This window comes from Alexandromys fortis, unplaced genomic scaffold, assembly GCF_014885135.2.
Source record: "Alexandromys fortis isolate MF-2015 unplaced genomic scaffold, M_Fortis_MF-2015_v1.1 scaffold_119, whole genome shotgun sequence".
In the NCBI taxonomy this organism is placed as follows: Eukaryota; Metazoa; Chordata; class Mammalia; order Rodentia; family Cricetidae; genus Alexandromys; species Alexandromys fortis.
The window spans coordinates 3992499-4008755 of record NW_026067991.1 but is presented as its reverse complement, the minus strand read 5'-3'; the positions used below and the strand labels follow the sequence as shown (position 1 = coordinate 4008755).

At 45.9% G+C, this 16257-nt stretch overlaps 1 protein-coding gene across 13 annotated transcripts in view; it reads left to right on the top strand.

Moving 5' to 3' along the window:
• The window catches only part of Kalrn (kalirin RhoGEF kinase), a 603131-nt gene that overhangs the window by 365427 nt on the left and 221447 nt on the right, over positions 1-16257 (top strand). For all 13 annotated transcript variants that reach the window (XM_050159714.1, XM_050159713.1, XM_050159712.1 and 10 more), the window contains exons 20-25: positions 791-906; positions 1402-1524; positions 8958-9140; positions 10336-10454; positions 15270-15336; positions 15830-15939. In XM_050159714.1, the coding sequence (XP_050015671.1) occupies positions 791-906; positions 1402-1524; positions 8958-9140; positions 10336-10454; positions 15270-15336; positions 15830-15939 (718 nt within the window). The remainder of the gene's footprint in view (positions 1-790; positions 907-1401; positions 1525-8957; positions 9141-10335; positions 10455-15269; positions 15337-15829; positions 15940-16257) is intronic.

The window sequence follows — 16257 nt, the reverse complement described above, 5'->3', positions numbered from 1 at the left end:
GAAGAAGGAAAAAAAGAAAGAAACCAGTCAATCAATCAAGCAAGCAAGCAGTCCAAGTGATGAGATAGTGTTAAGAGAATAAGGAAACAGATGAATACCTCCTATGGCTCCTGTGGCTCCTATGGCTCCTTTGTCATGTGACTGCCTTACTTATATTCTCATAGTATCATCAGGGACAACATAAGAAGATCATCCAGCCTTCCTGAGGATCAGATCAAAAGCTGTGTGGAGTCTGGGTCTAAGACAACAAGTAGACCCTAGTGCAGCCCAGTTTTCACCCTCCCTCTACTCAGAAGCTGGCAACAGTGGCTCTGCTGTTAAAGTACCCTGTGTGTGACTCCTGTGCAGGGCTGAGACCCAGGCTCACTATGTGGTCTGGCTGTATGTCCTCCTGGCATTCTCACTACTGCTCAGCTCCTCCATAGCTCCTCAGGAATGTCTGAGAGTTCTAGCAGAGCCCACCCATGCTTGCCAGCCTCCAGATCAACTGTGTCAGTTGTCGCCTTAAGGGCTCACTTTCCAAAGCCTCTTACAATAAGGACTGATGAGTGCAAAGAGAGTCTGAGTCTGTGTGGTCCACTGACAGATCCTCAGAAACGGGTCTCAGCCATGCTCTTCCCACTGGTGGTCCCCAGGGGCGATGTGCCTGTCTTCAGGTTTTATCCCCTTCCTTTTGATGCTCTATTAGTCCTACAGGGAGGCTTGTAAGTCCCTCCCCTGGGTAGTGGGACTGACATAGTTGGGACTTGGTGCAGAGTCCCATGATGCTGCTCACCTCCTCTTCCCACAGCCATCTTGAGTGAGCTCCTGCAGAGGGAGAACCGTGTCCTGCACTTCTGGACCTTGAAGAAGCGGCGGTTAGACCAGTGTCAGCAATACGTGGTGTTCGAGCGCAGTGCTAAGCAGGTATGTCCAGAGTTCCCTTGGCTCTGCCTCACTGCTGGGCCGTGTGCAGATGGCCACAGTAGCAGGCACAGTTAAGATGACAGGCGATGACAGAATAGGGATAGCCGGTTTCCCCTTGTCAGTAATTTAGGTTTTCGGGGCATTCAATACTGAGTTTGACACCAGAAGTCATGATGAGCTGTATAGGTATTCACGGGGTCTGACTCATGATAACCCCCAGTTTATACACAGCTACTCACTGGATCTGACCTATAATAGCCCCCCCCCCAGTTTATATATAAATACATAGATACTCACTGGCTCGGACATACGGAAGGACCCCAGTTCACTGCTTTGTGATGGGCTGTTCCAATAATAGAATTTTAAAAAATAACTCCCTCAGAGCTACACGCCCACCATTCTGTCACCTTTCCTGGGTCCCTTCCTCACAGTGTGGCAGGTTTTCCTACTGACAGCTGCCTTCTGGGCGACTGGTGGTGGTGTTTCCTCCTACAGGCGTTAGACTGGATCCAAGAAACAGGAGAATATTACCTCTCAACACATACCTCCACTGGAGAGACCACGGAGGAGACTCAGGAGCTGCTGAAAGAATACGGGGAGTTCAGGGTGCCTGCCAAGGTAGGGAGCATCCCAGCCCCTCCTCAAGTCCCCCTGCTACTCTCCTTCATGGGCATCTTTGCCTTACGGCAGCAAGAGCAGTCTCTGGACACAGAATCGGGTAGCCCTAGGGCACGAGGAAAGCATGTCTGGGGTTATCTTCTTTGGAGCCTAAAGCTCCCCAAATTACATCTCCAACCAGGAAGTCGGTTGCTAAGACACCTCATCATCATGCTGCAGATTCTGGGGTCTCCTTTGTTCTCCCAGGCCCATGAAAGGACATACTCACGGAAAACTCTGCCTGCATTGTAAGCATCTTCCAGGGATAGCAGGTTTCACCTGCAAATGTGTTGGACCACATGCATGTCTCTCCGGGGATGCGTGTGACCTGGGGACTGCAGGCTGGACACACCTAAATTCTACATATATCTACATTTGAATGTCTTGGGAAGCGTACCTTATGGGATGGAACAACAATTCAGGGACTGATTAAAATTCAGGGTGCCTACCAAATAGGGTGTACCCTAAACCTCCTCCAGTTCACTCAGCACCCCTGCTCCGGTCACCTTGTTAGAGAAGCAATAGCAGCCAGTGTAGACAGAACTATGTGTTGGGAAGCCACTAAGGACAGGCTCATAGAGCAGGTGACTTTTCCAGTTTTCAGACCTATTTCCATTTGTCCTCCGACCTGCTGGTGATCAGGTCAGATCTCTGTGGAGCAAACTGTGCACACCTTCGTGAGGTAGCTGGAATGCTGTAATGGAAGAAAACCAGATTTTTACCAGTTTTCACTGCCAGCATTTGACACAAGGACACAAGCTGGTGTGTGGTAGACCTTCCTTTGTATTTCCCTGTGTATCGCCTTGCTTTTCGTAGCTTCCCTTCCACACGTAGAAGATGCCCTTTCTAGGGTGAGAGCTGTTTGTTCGGGAGCCAAGGAGGATAACACACTCATGCCATCTTCCACAGAGCTCTCCTTCAGTATCTCAGCACATGTTCCTCCATCTTGGTTTCACAAACATAACCTCACAACCTCCTTCCTGCGCCAGTATTCACAAGTAATTATCTGCATTATGAATGCTGTGAACTCCACATTGGGCAGGTAGCCTTGCATTGTTGGGAGCTCTAGGCCCTTTGCCTGCTGTTTAGAGCTGTGAGTTCAGGTCGGAGGTTCGTTTCAACACCAGCTGGAGAAATGGCACAAAATAGGCAGAAGATGAGCAGGACCCAGTTCAAATCCAAATGAAAGGGGTTTTTGAGGTTACAAGTTTCCATCTATCTGACCTCTGACAGCATCCTTAGTGGACCTGTAGAGGATGAATGGCATCAGCTCCACGGGCATGGGTAGACTATAGCAGCAGCCAGAACTTCTTACCATGAGAGTCTGTTGATAACCGAAGTGGACGTGCAGAGAATTCAGTCATGTTAGTTTGTCCTTCACAATCTGCTTCATGGCTTTGTCCTCTTCCGTCCATCATTCCTGCCCTCAGCTGGAGTCGCTTCTTCATGGGATTGCATTCTCCTGGCTTTTCCTTCCTTCTAGTCAATTCTATTCCTCTGATCTTTTAAAGGATCACTTTGGCCAGAGCATCCCTCTCCTCAGGAACTTTGATGGTCTTCAGTGTCTTCAGGCTCCACCTCCTCCCGCCCTCTAGCTCCATCATCAGTGGTTTCTTTATGCTAGCTCGGGCTTCAGCAGAGTGTGTGTGTTTTCTTACCCTCCAGGAGATCCATTTGCCACCCTTGCCTTTTTTCTGCAAGTTCTCCACCTGAAGTAGTGCCCCTTCTCTCTAGTTTGTGCTTTGGAAAGCAGCTCACTTTCCAGTCCAGTGCTACCTCTTCTCTGGTCCTGTCTACCTGCTGAATACCACAGGGCCCGCCCCTGCTGCACTTGCAGCCTCTATTTGTATAACCTTTGGGCAGCTAGCACAAGCCACGTTTTTCCAGGGGTCTGTGCAGTGATATCTCCAGTATGATCTGAATATCTCAAGGAGTCTTTGTAAAGGGGTATGTCCTGCTATATCCCCAAGGACAAGAACCCTCTTTATTCACCGGTGTTCCTCAGGTTACCTGATGTAGCTAATGCATTGAAAGGAAGTCACAAAGAGACATGAAGATTAGGAATTTTGGATAGATCTCAGAACTACTACACTTGAGTCTATGCTCGCATGACTTTTCTAGCTTGGCCCTTCATTTCCTGTCTTCCTCCCAGCTGAACTATGTCTGTTAGTAGTTACTGTGTTCCTATCTGGCATGTTCTCAATCTCAATTATTTGTGTCAGATTATCTACTGGATAACAGCCTAGCTGAGGACCCTGAAGCCTCCTGCCTCCACCTCAGCCAACTCACCAGAGGCAAACCCTCTTGTAACCAGTCATCTCTGGCTTTTGGTTTTTATAACCAGTGAAATGAAAATTTGGTGTGGAAAGCAAACTGACCTTGAATGGCAGAAGAAATATTGTGGCCCTCACAACTGATTAGTGTATCAGGGTTATACTGGATTATTATACTCTGCTCCAAAAAGAGAGATCAAGGAGAAGACACACTGAATACAGAAAGGCAATTTTATATCAAAACCTTCAAACATAAGAACAAAGTGAGACAGGGATTTGGCAAGGGTAGGAACACACCCTTGCACGATGTGGTACGCCTATAGGCAATCTACTTAGAAGAATACAAATGACACTTTTTATTGTTCCAAAATTATAGGGGAACCAGCACTTGATAACAGGGAAGCCGAATGCCTCAGCTTCTGACAGAATTCTGTTTCTTCTAAAAACAAAATTGTTTTTAGATTTTTTACAACTCAGTGTTTTTTTTTTAAGTATATCACAAGCTCTATAATCCTTGCCACAGCTGAGTGGAGCTCAGAGTTAAGCATTGGGAGTAGCTCCTCCTTCTCTTCTCTCCTCAGGCGTGTGCCCATGCTGCACATGTCATTCACTATGTAATCCTGTCTAGCTTCTCTCCCTCGGCATAATGCTTTCCGTATTCCACCCGTGCTTTAGTGCATGCCAGCCCCTCGTCCCTTTTGATGACTAAATAGTATTTCATTACACAGATACAGCTGTATCGTTTATCAGATGGATATTTACTTACCATATATCACATGAATACTATTTAGTTTCATAAATTTTATGTTTCATGAGAGTTTAGGAATCATGTCATATTAGCTCTACACAAAAGTTTTTGTGAGCATGTTTTTTAGTTTCTTCTATGTCTATGTGGGCGTGCCAGGACTGAGCTATATGGCACCTCTCTGTTTCATCTGGAGGAGCTTCCAGTTCCAAAGCAGCTTTCCACAGTGTGTGTAGGTTCTAGGGCCTCCACATCTTCCTCAGCTCAACTCCTGCCTGTCCTGAGAAACGTGACAGAGGAGGAGTCCCACCACCTTACCCATGCTGACTCAAAGTCCAGAGCTCAAGTGGTCTTTCTGTTTTCTGCCTCCAAAGTTCCCTGAGGTATTCCTGCTCCATATTTATCCCACCTTTCTGTGGATTCACCTCTGCTCTGTGCCTGCCTCTGCTCCCTGTCACAGTAGTTCAAATCACCAGAGAGATGCCCTCAGCTGAGTCCTATGCCCTCAGTGTCTGTTTTAAACAGACTTTAAAGTCAGGACACCTGAAAAGTGATTGGCCACTTACTGGTGGGCTGTCCTGGTGGGACAAGGTTTTGCCTCTGATCTCATCAGCTGCAGCCAGGAATGTGACAGGTCACATGGTTTCAGATCATATTCTGTGGGGGCCACAGCCATGGTTGGTGCTCCACGGGGCTAATCGAGCTTAGCTTTGCGTTAGCATCCGCTCACCCATCCACCCCTCCATTCACCTCTTACAGGGTGCTGCTTCCTTTCTAGACATGGATACAGGGAGACGGGGATGATAGAACTCCGCTTGTAGAGAGGTTCAGGCCCCTGAAGAGGACACACAAGCAACTGTGCGAGACCCGTGCTCGAATAGAGGCCTGTGCGTGGAACTGTGGGAACCCAACCCCGCCCCCGTCTGCAGGGAGGACACTTGGTTGAGGGTAGGCTGCACAGGTGCCATCCCCACAGCAGGACGGGTCTGACACTCAGCACAGCTGTGGGTTAGGAGTGGAGAACCTCAGAGACAGGCTCCTCCAAAGACAGGTGGGGCCAGGTCGGGTAGAGCTTTTTCACACTGCTTGTTGACTGTCCACTCGGCAGCCTCCTCAAGGACACGGGGTCATCTCAGTCACAGGCTCTGCCCTTATTGATCCGAATCAGCTTTGCTACCTCCCGATTCAGGTAGCAAAATGGCCACGACCCGGCTGCAGGCACCATCTGAAGTGAGTTCACCTTACCAGGCGCAGAGTAGCTACTTCCAGGACTTTTATATAAGAAGAGGTCTCTTGATTATTAGAATAAAAGTCAAGTTCTCTTAAGAAAATAACAAACCAGAAAGAACCTCCCTCCAGAAAAAAAGACAAAATCCCTAAGAGAAATGACATGTACGTCTTTAGGATCCCAGACTTCTTGTCTTAGCCAGTTCTTCCTTAGTTACTGTTGCTGGTTCATGATGGAGGGATAGTCCTCCAATCCTCACACCTCCCTCTTCTCTTCCATTCCAAAGCCCTGCTAGCCCCTGACTCTCAGCCTGTGGCCAGTCCACCGTGCTGACAGAGGAGAGGCTAATTGTGTAGTGCCCCAGCCATGCAATAGGCAGAGCACTCTGCTCCTCTCTTGGGAAGGGGTGTGGACAAGCCTAGAAAGGGGTGTGTGCCCTAGAGCTGTTAAAGGACAAGGGTGATTGAATAAACAGACGCCCTGCGGTCTTCTTTTGTTTGTTTCGTTGTAATGAATCAACTGTTTACTTAGAGTCTCGATAAGAAGTTTGGAACACTGATTTGTCAGGGTAAATTCCATTTGTTAGCGAGAAAATGGATTACATGTAGCCCAGGAACTGAGGAGCAGCTTTGATCTTTGGCAAAAGCTGCAAAAGAGAACATCAATCTTGTGCTGGTCTTGTAGCCTCATATTTCTCTTTCTGTGGTGAAGACCTCATCTTCCAGGTGTCTGGGCTGCCCTGGCTGCATCTTAAAGTGACCTCAGTGCGTTTGGGAGTTTCACATTGCTGATATCAATTCTGATATGTCTATAGAGAGAAACTCGATTGAGGGGGACGATTCAGCTACAGTTAGCAAGTTAGTACCACCCTCTTGCTCCCATGGTACTCCTTGAGGATGACCCAGAGTGCCGATGTTGTACCCGTCTCTCACACCGGCTGAGGGGCTTGTGCTGTGCCCAGCAGCTTCCACGCACACCTTCAGTGGGAGATCTGGGCATTCTGCAAAGCTTTCTCGTCAGCCCTGAGCAGCTTTGGGACAGTAGCTAGATCTTTTCGTTTTCCACCTTTCAGCCCTGGGCTTTGAAGCTGAGTGTTTCCTCTGGTGCTGGCACTTTCTGACCGCACAGCAGGAGGGGAGTATCTGCCAGTTCCCCCATCCTGGACAAGTACTTCCCTCTTTTACACTTTAGGGTCACCTTTCCACTGTGCCTGTGGCATCACCTTCTTGGCTGCAGGTGTCTTTTCCTTGCTGTCCCACAGCTATTTCATTTCGGAAAGATACGCTGTCTTTTCAATTGTAGCTCTCATGATTGTTCAAGCCTCGGTTTTCTAGATTGTAGCATGGTCCAAATTTTGGACCTCCTTTTCTAAAAAGAACATTTTCCTTCTAGCAAATTATTTAAATGTTATTTCATTTTCCTTAAGATTTCTCAGCCATGCGGTGTTGGTTCTTGCCTCTAATCCCAGCACTCAGAAGGTAGAGGCAGGTGGATCTCTGTAAGTTCAAGGCCAGTCTGGTCTACAGAGCAAGTTCCAGGACAGGCTCCAAAAGCTACAATGAAACCCTGATTTGGAAAACCAAAATGAAAAAAAAATTTCTCAGTTTTTTCTGAGAAATTTTAGTTTCAAAATTCAAAAGTGTGCTAAAGTATGAGCAGGTGTTTGCTGCAGCCATCACTTCCGCTGCCCTCCGCCACAGTTCTGCTCTGCCTTCATCTTCTCTATTGTAAAGTCCCTCTGCCGTACATACTTCTCACTTTGACATTCAATTACATGATGCCCCGAGCTGCCAGCTATTTTGTATGAAAACCTTGTCCCCTCTGGAGATTTTAGGTAGGGACAAATGAATACTTGAATACTTTTTTTTATTTCTCCATTTGTTTACCCCCCAAGCTCAACCCACAGCTCTCTGCAGAGGACTGTAGACAGAGGAAATGCTGAACAAATTCTTTACAAATGAAGTTAACTCAACACCTGTCAGACTTTTAGCTGGTTAGCCCTGTAATAGGCACTGACTACATTAATCACTTTATCTCCCTGGAACAGAAACAAAGACAGAATCTCATAGTACAGCAGATAGGCGTCTGCGAGTTAGGTTCATCAGATCCTAGCCCGTGCCAACTTGCATGTTTAGTGCCTGCCTCGAGTACAGAGACGGGCAGGGACTAGGAACAAAGGATCCGTGACAAATGCTGCTGTCCCTGTTGGTGGTATGAATTTGGATGAGCTCTGCAAGCTGAATCTCGGGATTTTGCATCTGGCTTGCAGAAACTTGCCCATCACCCCTGCTTACTTCCTAAGGATGCTTTAAGACACACATGAGTCTCAGGTGTGTTCGTAACATGCTCTATAAGTCACCAAATCACTATGTTGATTTAAGAGAACCTCACATCAATAGCAATGGCTAACATCTCTGACTTAACTAGTTGAATGAACCTTTTCTGGAGACGTGAGCAAATGCCTTATCACCTAGATAAGGTACCAGGGAGATGAACTAAAGAAACAGTTCCGCTCAATAGGAACATATGTGAAGGATTACTTACAGGACTGTGGAAAAATAACAGGCCACTACGCCAGTGAAGGAAATGGCACTGATCCCAGCAACTGCTATGTGTCTTTTAGACTTGGCATGGCCTTGTGAATCCTTCTCCCAATGACCTTTAACTGTCTAAAATCCTTGGGAAGGGTAGGGTCTCTGGAGCCCTACCCATCCTCCATGATGGAAGGTCAATAGGCTCAATCTTGTACAGTTTTCCTTTAGGCCATCACAGCTGCTGGCTGTCCAAGAGGGTGCGGCCACATCCTGCCTGGAAGACAGTGGTCCACAGCCGGGTTCTTACAGTGGCCCCTGTGCGCTCCTGCTGTGCTCCAGGCATAGTCTAGGCAGTAGACAGTGTTGGCCCATTAATGTTTGTGGTAACTTTATGAAGCAGTACTATTATGATTCCTATGTGTAGAGGAACTGACAGAGCACGGGAGATTTAAATAATTTGCTCTAGGCTCCCCAAAAGGTAAGCGACAAAGTTGTCGTGCAAAGCCAGTTCTCAGCTGAGGTACCTATGGCTTCTGGGCAGAGCAGAGGGGGGCTTAGGGCAAAGGGGCCTGAGAATAATGTGATCCAGTAATGTTAGGCCATCTCTTGGGCAGCAAACGAAGGAGAAGGTGAAACTTCTGATCCAGCTAGCGGACAGCTTTGTGGAAAAGGGCCACATCCATGCCACAGAGATAAGGAAATGGGTGACCACAGTGGACAAGCACTACCGAGATTTCTCACTGAGGATGGGCAAGTACCGGTACACCCTGGAGAAAGCCCTGGGAGTCAACACGGAGGTGCGTATCAGGTGCTGTCCGCCGGAACTCCTTCCCTTTTCTCCCTCAGTACCGCTAACCTCATTGAGGAAGCACATTTCTGAGCTGTGAACCCTATGAACCTCGTGCATTTTAAATAGGTTTCGGGGACTCTTACTGATCCATTCATTTCAACCCCCCCCCCCACACACACACCCATGATCTAAGTACTGCAGAATTGGCTAGCCAGGAGCCAGACCTATGAATACAAAGCAGAGGTTTGGTTTGGTTATATTTTTCCTGTGTAGTTAACCGTTGGCTCTGAGGACTAAACCCTTTACCTTGATCTCATCAGCACTGTCGTCTAACCAATTATGCTAATGAGCCAACGATTAGAGTCCCTAGCGTGTATGCAAATGGACCTCAGGAATAAGGGTCACAGTTTGTGCTAAGGCTGTTTGACACTTCAACTGAAAGAAGGTACGAAGTTCCATGAAACAAAGGAAAACTGACTTCTAATCTCTTTTTTATAATAGAGGTCAGTGACCTATGAATTAAAAAGCTAAATCCAGCCTATCACTTAATCCTAGGAGTTCTAACTCATATATCTTTAAACAACCCTGGGCTGAGGCAGAGCAGCTTTGAGTAAAGTGGTCAAACCACTAAAATTTGAGGCTCATAATGTCTCCCCTTCCCCAGCAGTGAGGGTTTTTTGTGTGCGTGTGGTGGGGTCCCATCATACACAATACCAATGATGGCCTAAGCTAGCAGGGACGAGCAACAGGGTTTAGTCACTGACTGGGTATTCTTCTCCTGTTTCCACAGGAAACTGCTTGTTTTTTTTTTTTTTTTTAAGAAAAAAGTTATTTTCTCTTGACAAATGAGAGGTTTTCAGTGTTTTCCTGTATTTCTGTTTCACATTTATTTTATTGATGAAGAACCAATTCTGGCTAGTTTCTGTTTAGATGTAATCAAGACCAGAGGTCTGGAAATCAGATAATCAGATACGTAATGTCTGTAGCTACAGATAGTAGCACTAAATGTTTGGCCACAACATCCTATACCGTTTTGCTTTTTTTTTTTTTAACTTGAAAGCAAGAATTACCCTATGAAGAAGGCTTGTGGGTGGGACTTTGTGGGACCCCCCCCCCATCTCGTCATCTTCCATGAGGTTGTTTACACCGCTTCCCTAAGACCTCACCAAGGTGACCTGGCCTCTTTGACACTTCTCATGCAGGATAACAAGGACCTAGAACTGGACATCATCCCAGCAAGCCTTTCGGATCGTGAGGTTAAGCTCCGGGACGCTAACCATGAGGTCAATGAAGAGAAGCGGAAGTCGGCTCGGAAGAAAGAGTATGTGGGGGGGGGGGTGGAACTCCCACTGCAGCGAGCAGGCTCTTCCTACTCTTCCCTGCTACCCATCCCTGTGACAGTGTCATCTGGTCTACCTGCAGATGTGGGGATGGCCGCTGAGGAGAGAGACTCACTGGAGATCTCTCAGCCTCTCCATTCCCTGCTAAACCCAAGTGCTCTTCATGTAGCAGGGGCTTCCCTGGAAGCACCTATTCCTTGCAACATCAAATTTTACTTCACAGTGTCAGAACTCAACAGTAACCAAACCAAACCACTTCACATAACAGAAATCAGAGCAGGGAAGCTAAGCAACTCTCCCCAAGGTTGAGATCAGTGTGTAATAAATAGAACCAGAATTCTGCCTCTTCATCATTGCATACACCATGGTTCCCTCCAGTGTCTCTCAGTAGCTCCAATTTCAGATGGTTTCCTGTTACCCTCTGAATAATGATCAGACTCAACACCCACCATCTGGCCCCACCTAAGTCAGTTTTATTTCAGAGTGCATCCCAGGTCACGTGACACACTTTAGACAGGCCACTGTCACTGACTCCCTCATTGGCAAGATGTTAAATGCAGTTACTCATGCAGTTTTCCAGCCTAGCGCTCTCCTCTTGGTTTGGTTTTGTTTTTTCTTTTCTCCTCTCTCTGTCTCTGTCTCTCTGTCTCTCTGTCTCTCTCTCTCTCTCTCTCTCTCTCTCTTTCTCTCTCTCTCTCTTTCTCTCTCTCTCTCTTTCTCTCTCTCTCTTTCTCTCTCTGTGTGTGTGGGGGGTGGTTTTATTTGGTCCCCCCTTTTTCACTTTATTGATCCTTTAAAGTCCAGCTCATACCACATGCTTTCATGAATTCCTACTACATCCCCTGCCGCCCTTGTTCCATTCCTTTCTGAACATCTATTCTTTTACTTATTCTGTGGTCATGTCTCACTAACTAGAGTATAAACTCTTCAGTGATATGATTATTTTATACCTTCTTATATAAACCAGTGGTTCCCAGAGTAACAAGGATACCACAGTTGTGCAAGGGACGTTTATGGAATATTATTGGATCTGGAACTGAAACCTTAGTTGGGAGACAAGAAGATACCCAAAATTATGTAATAAATAAAGCCCATAGCTGAATACAGTGGCACATAGCTCTCATGCCATCACTCAGGAGGTTAAGACAGGAAGAGTTACATTTAAAAAAAAAAAAAGAAAGAAACTAAGAAAGAAGGGAGTGAGGGAGAGTGAGAAAAAGAAGGAAAGAAGGAAGAAAGGAAGGAAAAACAATTGATGGCATTGGTTTTGTTACTTGTGTTTTAGGGATGTGCTTGGGCCAGAAAAAATAAGGTGCCGTGGAAGGGGTTCAGTGTCTCTCCTCCCCCACCTCTGCATCTGGTTTATATGTGGATTTCAGTCTTTGCCTGGTGAATAATATTTTAAATGGAAAGGAATATGCACCCTGAATTTGGCCTTGAGAGTGAGTTGTAGAGGTCAGAGGTAAAGTTGATACCTGAGTTTACTCCTATGTCACAGTTGGCCCATAGGGATAAGAGGCAGCGAGATAGAGGATGCTAAGATTCAAACATTATGGAAGAATCTGAAGTTGCCTGAGATTTCCATGTATTGAATCCTATTTTTCTCAGAATAAGAATGGCTAGGGCCAGAATCCATTTAGAGAGCTAGGACCAGTTTATCATTATATACTTGCTCTGTTCTCTAAGTTCTGCCAGTCCTTTATATTCATGAGTCCCACATCCTCCCATTTAACTAGCCCTGGGTTGGAAATATTCAGGAGAAAAACTGCCTGTACTGAACATGCGCAGACTATTTTTGTGTCATTATTTCCTAAGCAGAATAATATAGCAATTATTTGTGTAGCACTTACACTGTCTTGGGTATAAGTAATCTAGAAGTTATATAAAGTATATGGAGATGTGTGTAAGTTATATGCGTATACTATGCCATTTTACAGAAGGAACTTGAACAGTTGCAGATTGGGGTACCCACAGGGATCCTAGATCCTACCCCTTAAGGATACAGTCTCAGTGAATCTTGACCTCAGCAAGGCAAAAACACATTGCTGTCCTGATTGGTTGGTTAGGAGGTGGTTATTGATCCATATTTCACATTCAAGAACTACAGGGCCTTGAACACAGGAAGAATGAGCTATGTCAATCTTACAATATCTTGATATTTTATTTTCTTTAAGCTGAGAGTATAAAAATCACCCCTATGCAGAGATCATGGGAGGAGCTTTATAAAGAATATTTTATTATAGTCTGAGTGATGCTCGAAAGAAACCAATGTGTCTGGGATTAAGTAGTTAATGTTATCAAAATGAAAAGGGGGTTACAGCTTCCTTAAGCCTGAAGAAACAAGTGCTGGTGTGCAGAGTCGGAGTCTTTTGTGTGAGGTTGTGTTGTTATAGAGCTATGTAACAAAGAGCCACAACTTGGGTGACTTCACCAATAGAAACTTATTTGTCCTGAAGCCCGAGAGCTGAAACCTAGGAGTGAGGAGGTTCCGTTTTCTCTGAGGGTAGTGGGGAAAAGATCTGCTCCAAGCCCTTCCCCTAATTTGTTAGTGGAATGTTCATATTCTTTTGACAGTCTTCCTGAATATTTATGCCAGTGTGTAAATCTCACCTTCTGTAAGGACATTGGCCATTTTGGATCGAGACCCATCCTACTCTGTACTGCAATGGTTATTTCCAATAGATCTGAGGGATTTGGATAGACTAATTCTGGGGGATGCAGTTCAAGCCATAACAGAGAAGCCAAGGAGAGAATTGTATTTGGCCAGCTCTCCTGACTTCTTTCTGGGACAGTGGAGAAAGTGTAGGAATGTATTGTAAAGAAGGTTGGCATAGAAGAAACAGGTAGGAAAGAAAGAACAAGAAGAAAGGAAAACCAATGCAGAAACCAAAGGTGTCTTCCCAGTGCCCGCTGTGCTTCAGATTGTCCCTGGTTCCACAGCAGCCTACAGACCTAACCTCTGAGCATCAGATTGTCCCTGGTTTCACAGCAGCCTACAGACCTAACCTCTGAGCATCAGATTTTCCCTGGTTCCACAGCAGCCTACAGACCTAACCTCTGAGCATCTCCCAGGCTCCTCTGCAGCAGGCACTTTTCTCACACCATCTTAATCCTTGCAGCAGTCCTGGGTGGTCAGCTGTGGTCTAGAGAATCTGATCTTATGTCTAGTGATTGACAGACCCGTAATTCAGTTCCTGCTTGTTTACTCCAATATTCACACTCTTTCCACTCTCCCAACAGAGGAAGAAAGAGAAGAGAGTGGCTAATTGACTTCTGCAAAAGTAAAGTCTTTAAATCAATCCTTTAGCAGACAGCCACCGTTAGAGTGAGACATTGCTTTAGGGAAAAACCACCAAGATGAAGATTGCCTGAAAGATACTGCCCACACAGGATTTCTGGTCATGTTTTCAAAAGACACACCTTGGGGATATAGTTTCTCAAATTTTTCATGTGATAAAACACCTGAAAATAGGAGTTCTCAGCATGAACTGTATGAAAACCTGATACTGAAAATGTAAGATAAATGTGTAAATGCATAGTTTTTACTAAATTAGTTTATTCTACACCAGCTAAGAAGCACTATTTCTAGTAGAAATTATGGAGAGAAAAGGTGAAATAGATGCACAATAATGAAGTCATACACCATACATGCTCAAGTCCACTATGTTCTTTAGGGGTCCAAGGAGGGAGTCCTTTCCTTAAAGATACAGAGCACAACTAGGTGATGGTCAGGTGATGGTGGCACACACCTTTAGTCCCAGCACTCAGGAGGCAGAGTCAGGCAGATCCCTGAGTTCAAGGTCAGACTGGTTTACAGAGTGAGTTTCAAGAAGGCCAGGACTACACACAGAAACCCTGTCTTTGGAGGGTAAAAGGTGAAGTATAAACTTCTGTTCACAGGAGCCTGAAGAGCATCAATCACTTAACATTACGAATTAATATTGAGCATGCCAGTGTTGTGCCCATAGATTTTTGATGCAAATAAATCTCACTGAAGGTACTGCCTAAATACTGAATAGGACCAGCCAAGGTCAGAGGTCAGCAAACTGTGGCCCACACCAAACTGGAACCATCCTCTTTTTTATATAGTTCTATAATCTAAAAATGATTCTTATATACTAACTGGTTGAGGAAATCAAGCAGAGACTACGTATGGGGAGACGTATTACTTTTAGTGGCCTGGTTTCATTGGAACACATCTGCACTTGTCTCTGTGGTTCCTCTCATGTTACAGCATCTGTGGTGAGTGGCTGTGCCAGAGACTGAAGAGCCCATAATATAACCTGGTTCTTCACAGAAACTTTGTAAAGCCCTGAGCTCAGTGATGTGTTGGACATCTCTGCCTGTCCTGGCACCTGTTTAATCTGAGTACTGAGCTACTTCAGTGTAAGTCTATGAAGCACTGAGCAGACAGCATTCTGGGCGCTGTAAGAGAGATCAGGAAACTGCGGTCCAGATTGTCTAACTGCTGCGCTACAGTGTGAGCGGTACCGTATCTTGTACACACATGCCTGTGCACAAGTTGGCAGTGTGAGTGGTCCCATATCTTGTACACACGTGCCTGTGCACACATGCAATTGGGAGTGCTTGCATATCAGCACTATAGAAATGAGCGGAAAAGCAGAAGAGTGTGGAACCAGCAGAGTGCAGACATGGAGCAGGGATGGAGAGCAAATGACCTGGTTGAGAATGACTCAGGAGAGGGAAGGGTTTCACTGGTAAAGTGGAGTCACAAGTGCCGGGGTGAGGAAGCAATGTGTGTACAAGCAACTGAAAGCCCACTTGTTTCCTCCTAGATTCATAATGGCAGAACTGCTCCAGACGGAGAAGGCTTATGTGAGGGACTTACATGAGTGCTTGGAGGTAAGTCTTACAGTGATTGGTTTCCAGCCCTGGTGCAGAAGAGGCATGCTGACTCCTGGCAACTCCTTGAGAGCAGCCCAGCACTCTTGCCATTCTGCTGAGAAGTAAAAATGCAGTTGGGGAGATCTTCCAGAGTCAAAGGCAAATACGTGGGAATTTAAGGTGCTTTGGAAAAGAAGGTCTACACTTTTCTCAAGCTGGAACTAGACCCAGACCAAAAAATAAATTAAAAAATTTAAAAAAAAATGGGGAAGGGGAGTATTCAGGCACTTCATTTCAAAATACAAACCGTGACACAGATTTAATTAATAACAAGACTAGTGCATGGCCACGCTGAGGCTCGGAGTGATGGAGTGGCCAGGTTTTCTCTCTGCTCCACTTGTTAAACACTTCACCTTGTGAACTTCATATGCAATCACATGGTGGAGGGGCCTCTTCTATTTTGGTTTCTCGTGGCATGCTTGCCAGTGATGACTCTAGCGCTGTCTTACAGACCTACCTGTGGGAAATGACCAGCGGTGTGGAGGAGATACCCCCTGGGATCCTCAACAAAGAGCACATCATCTTTGGCAACATCCAGGAGATCTACGACTTCCATAACAAGTATGTTGGTGGGGGGTTCCATTGGGCACACTGAGGGTGTAAATGCCAGGCATCTGACTGCCCAGCCGTGGATCAAAGCCGCCGGTAAGCCTGCTGTTTTTCCTGACACGGTCTTTTGTATTCAGTCAGATCTTAGTTAGTTTCTTGTTTACTCTGTCTCCACAATGGTACAAAGTTCTTAGTGGAAGGAGAAGGAATCATTCTGTGGTGCCCTTTTCCAGTTCTCACAGGAGCAGACCGCATTCTCCTTTGCTCAGTCAGCATGGTTGTCAGGGCACAGAGAAAGCAAGAGTGGCTGTGGAAATCCTGACTTCAGCA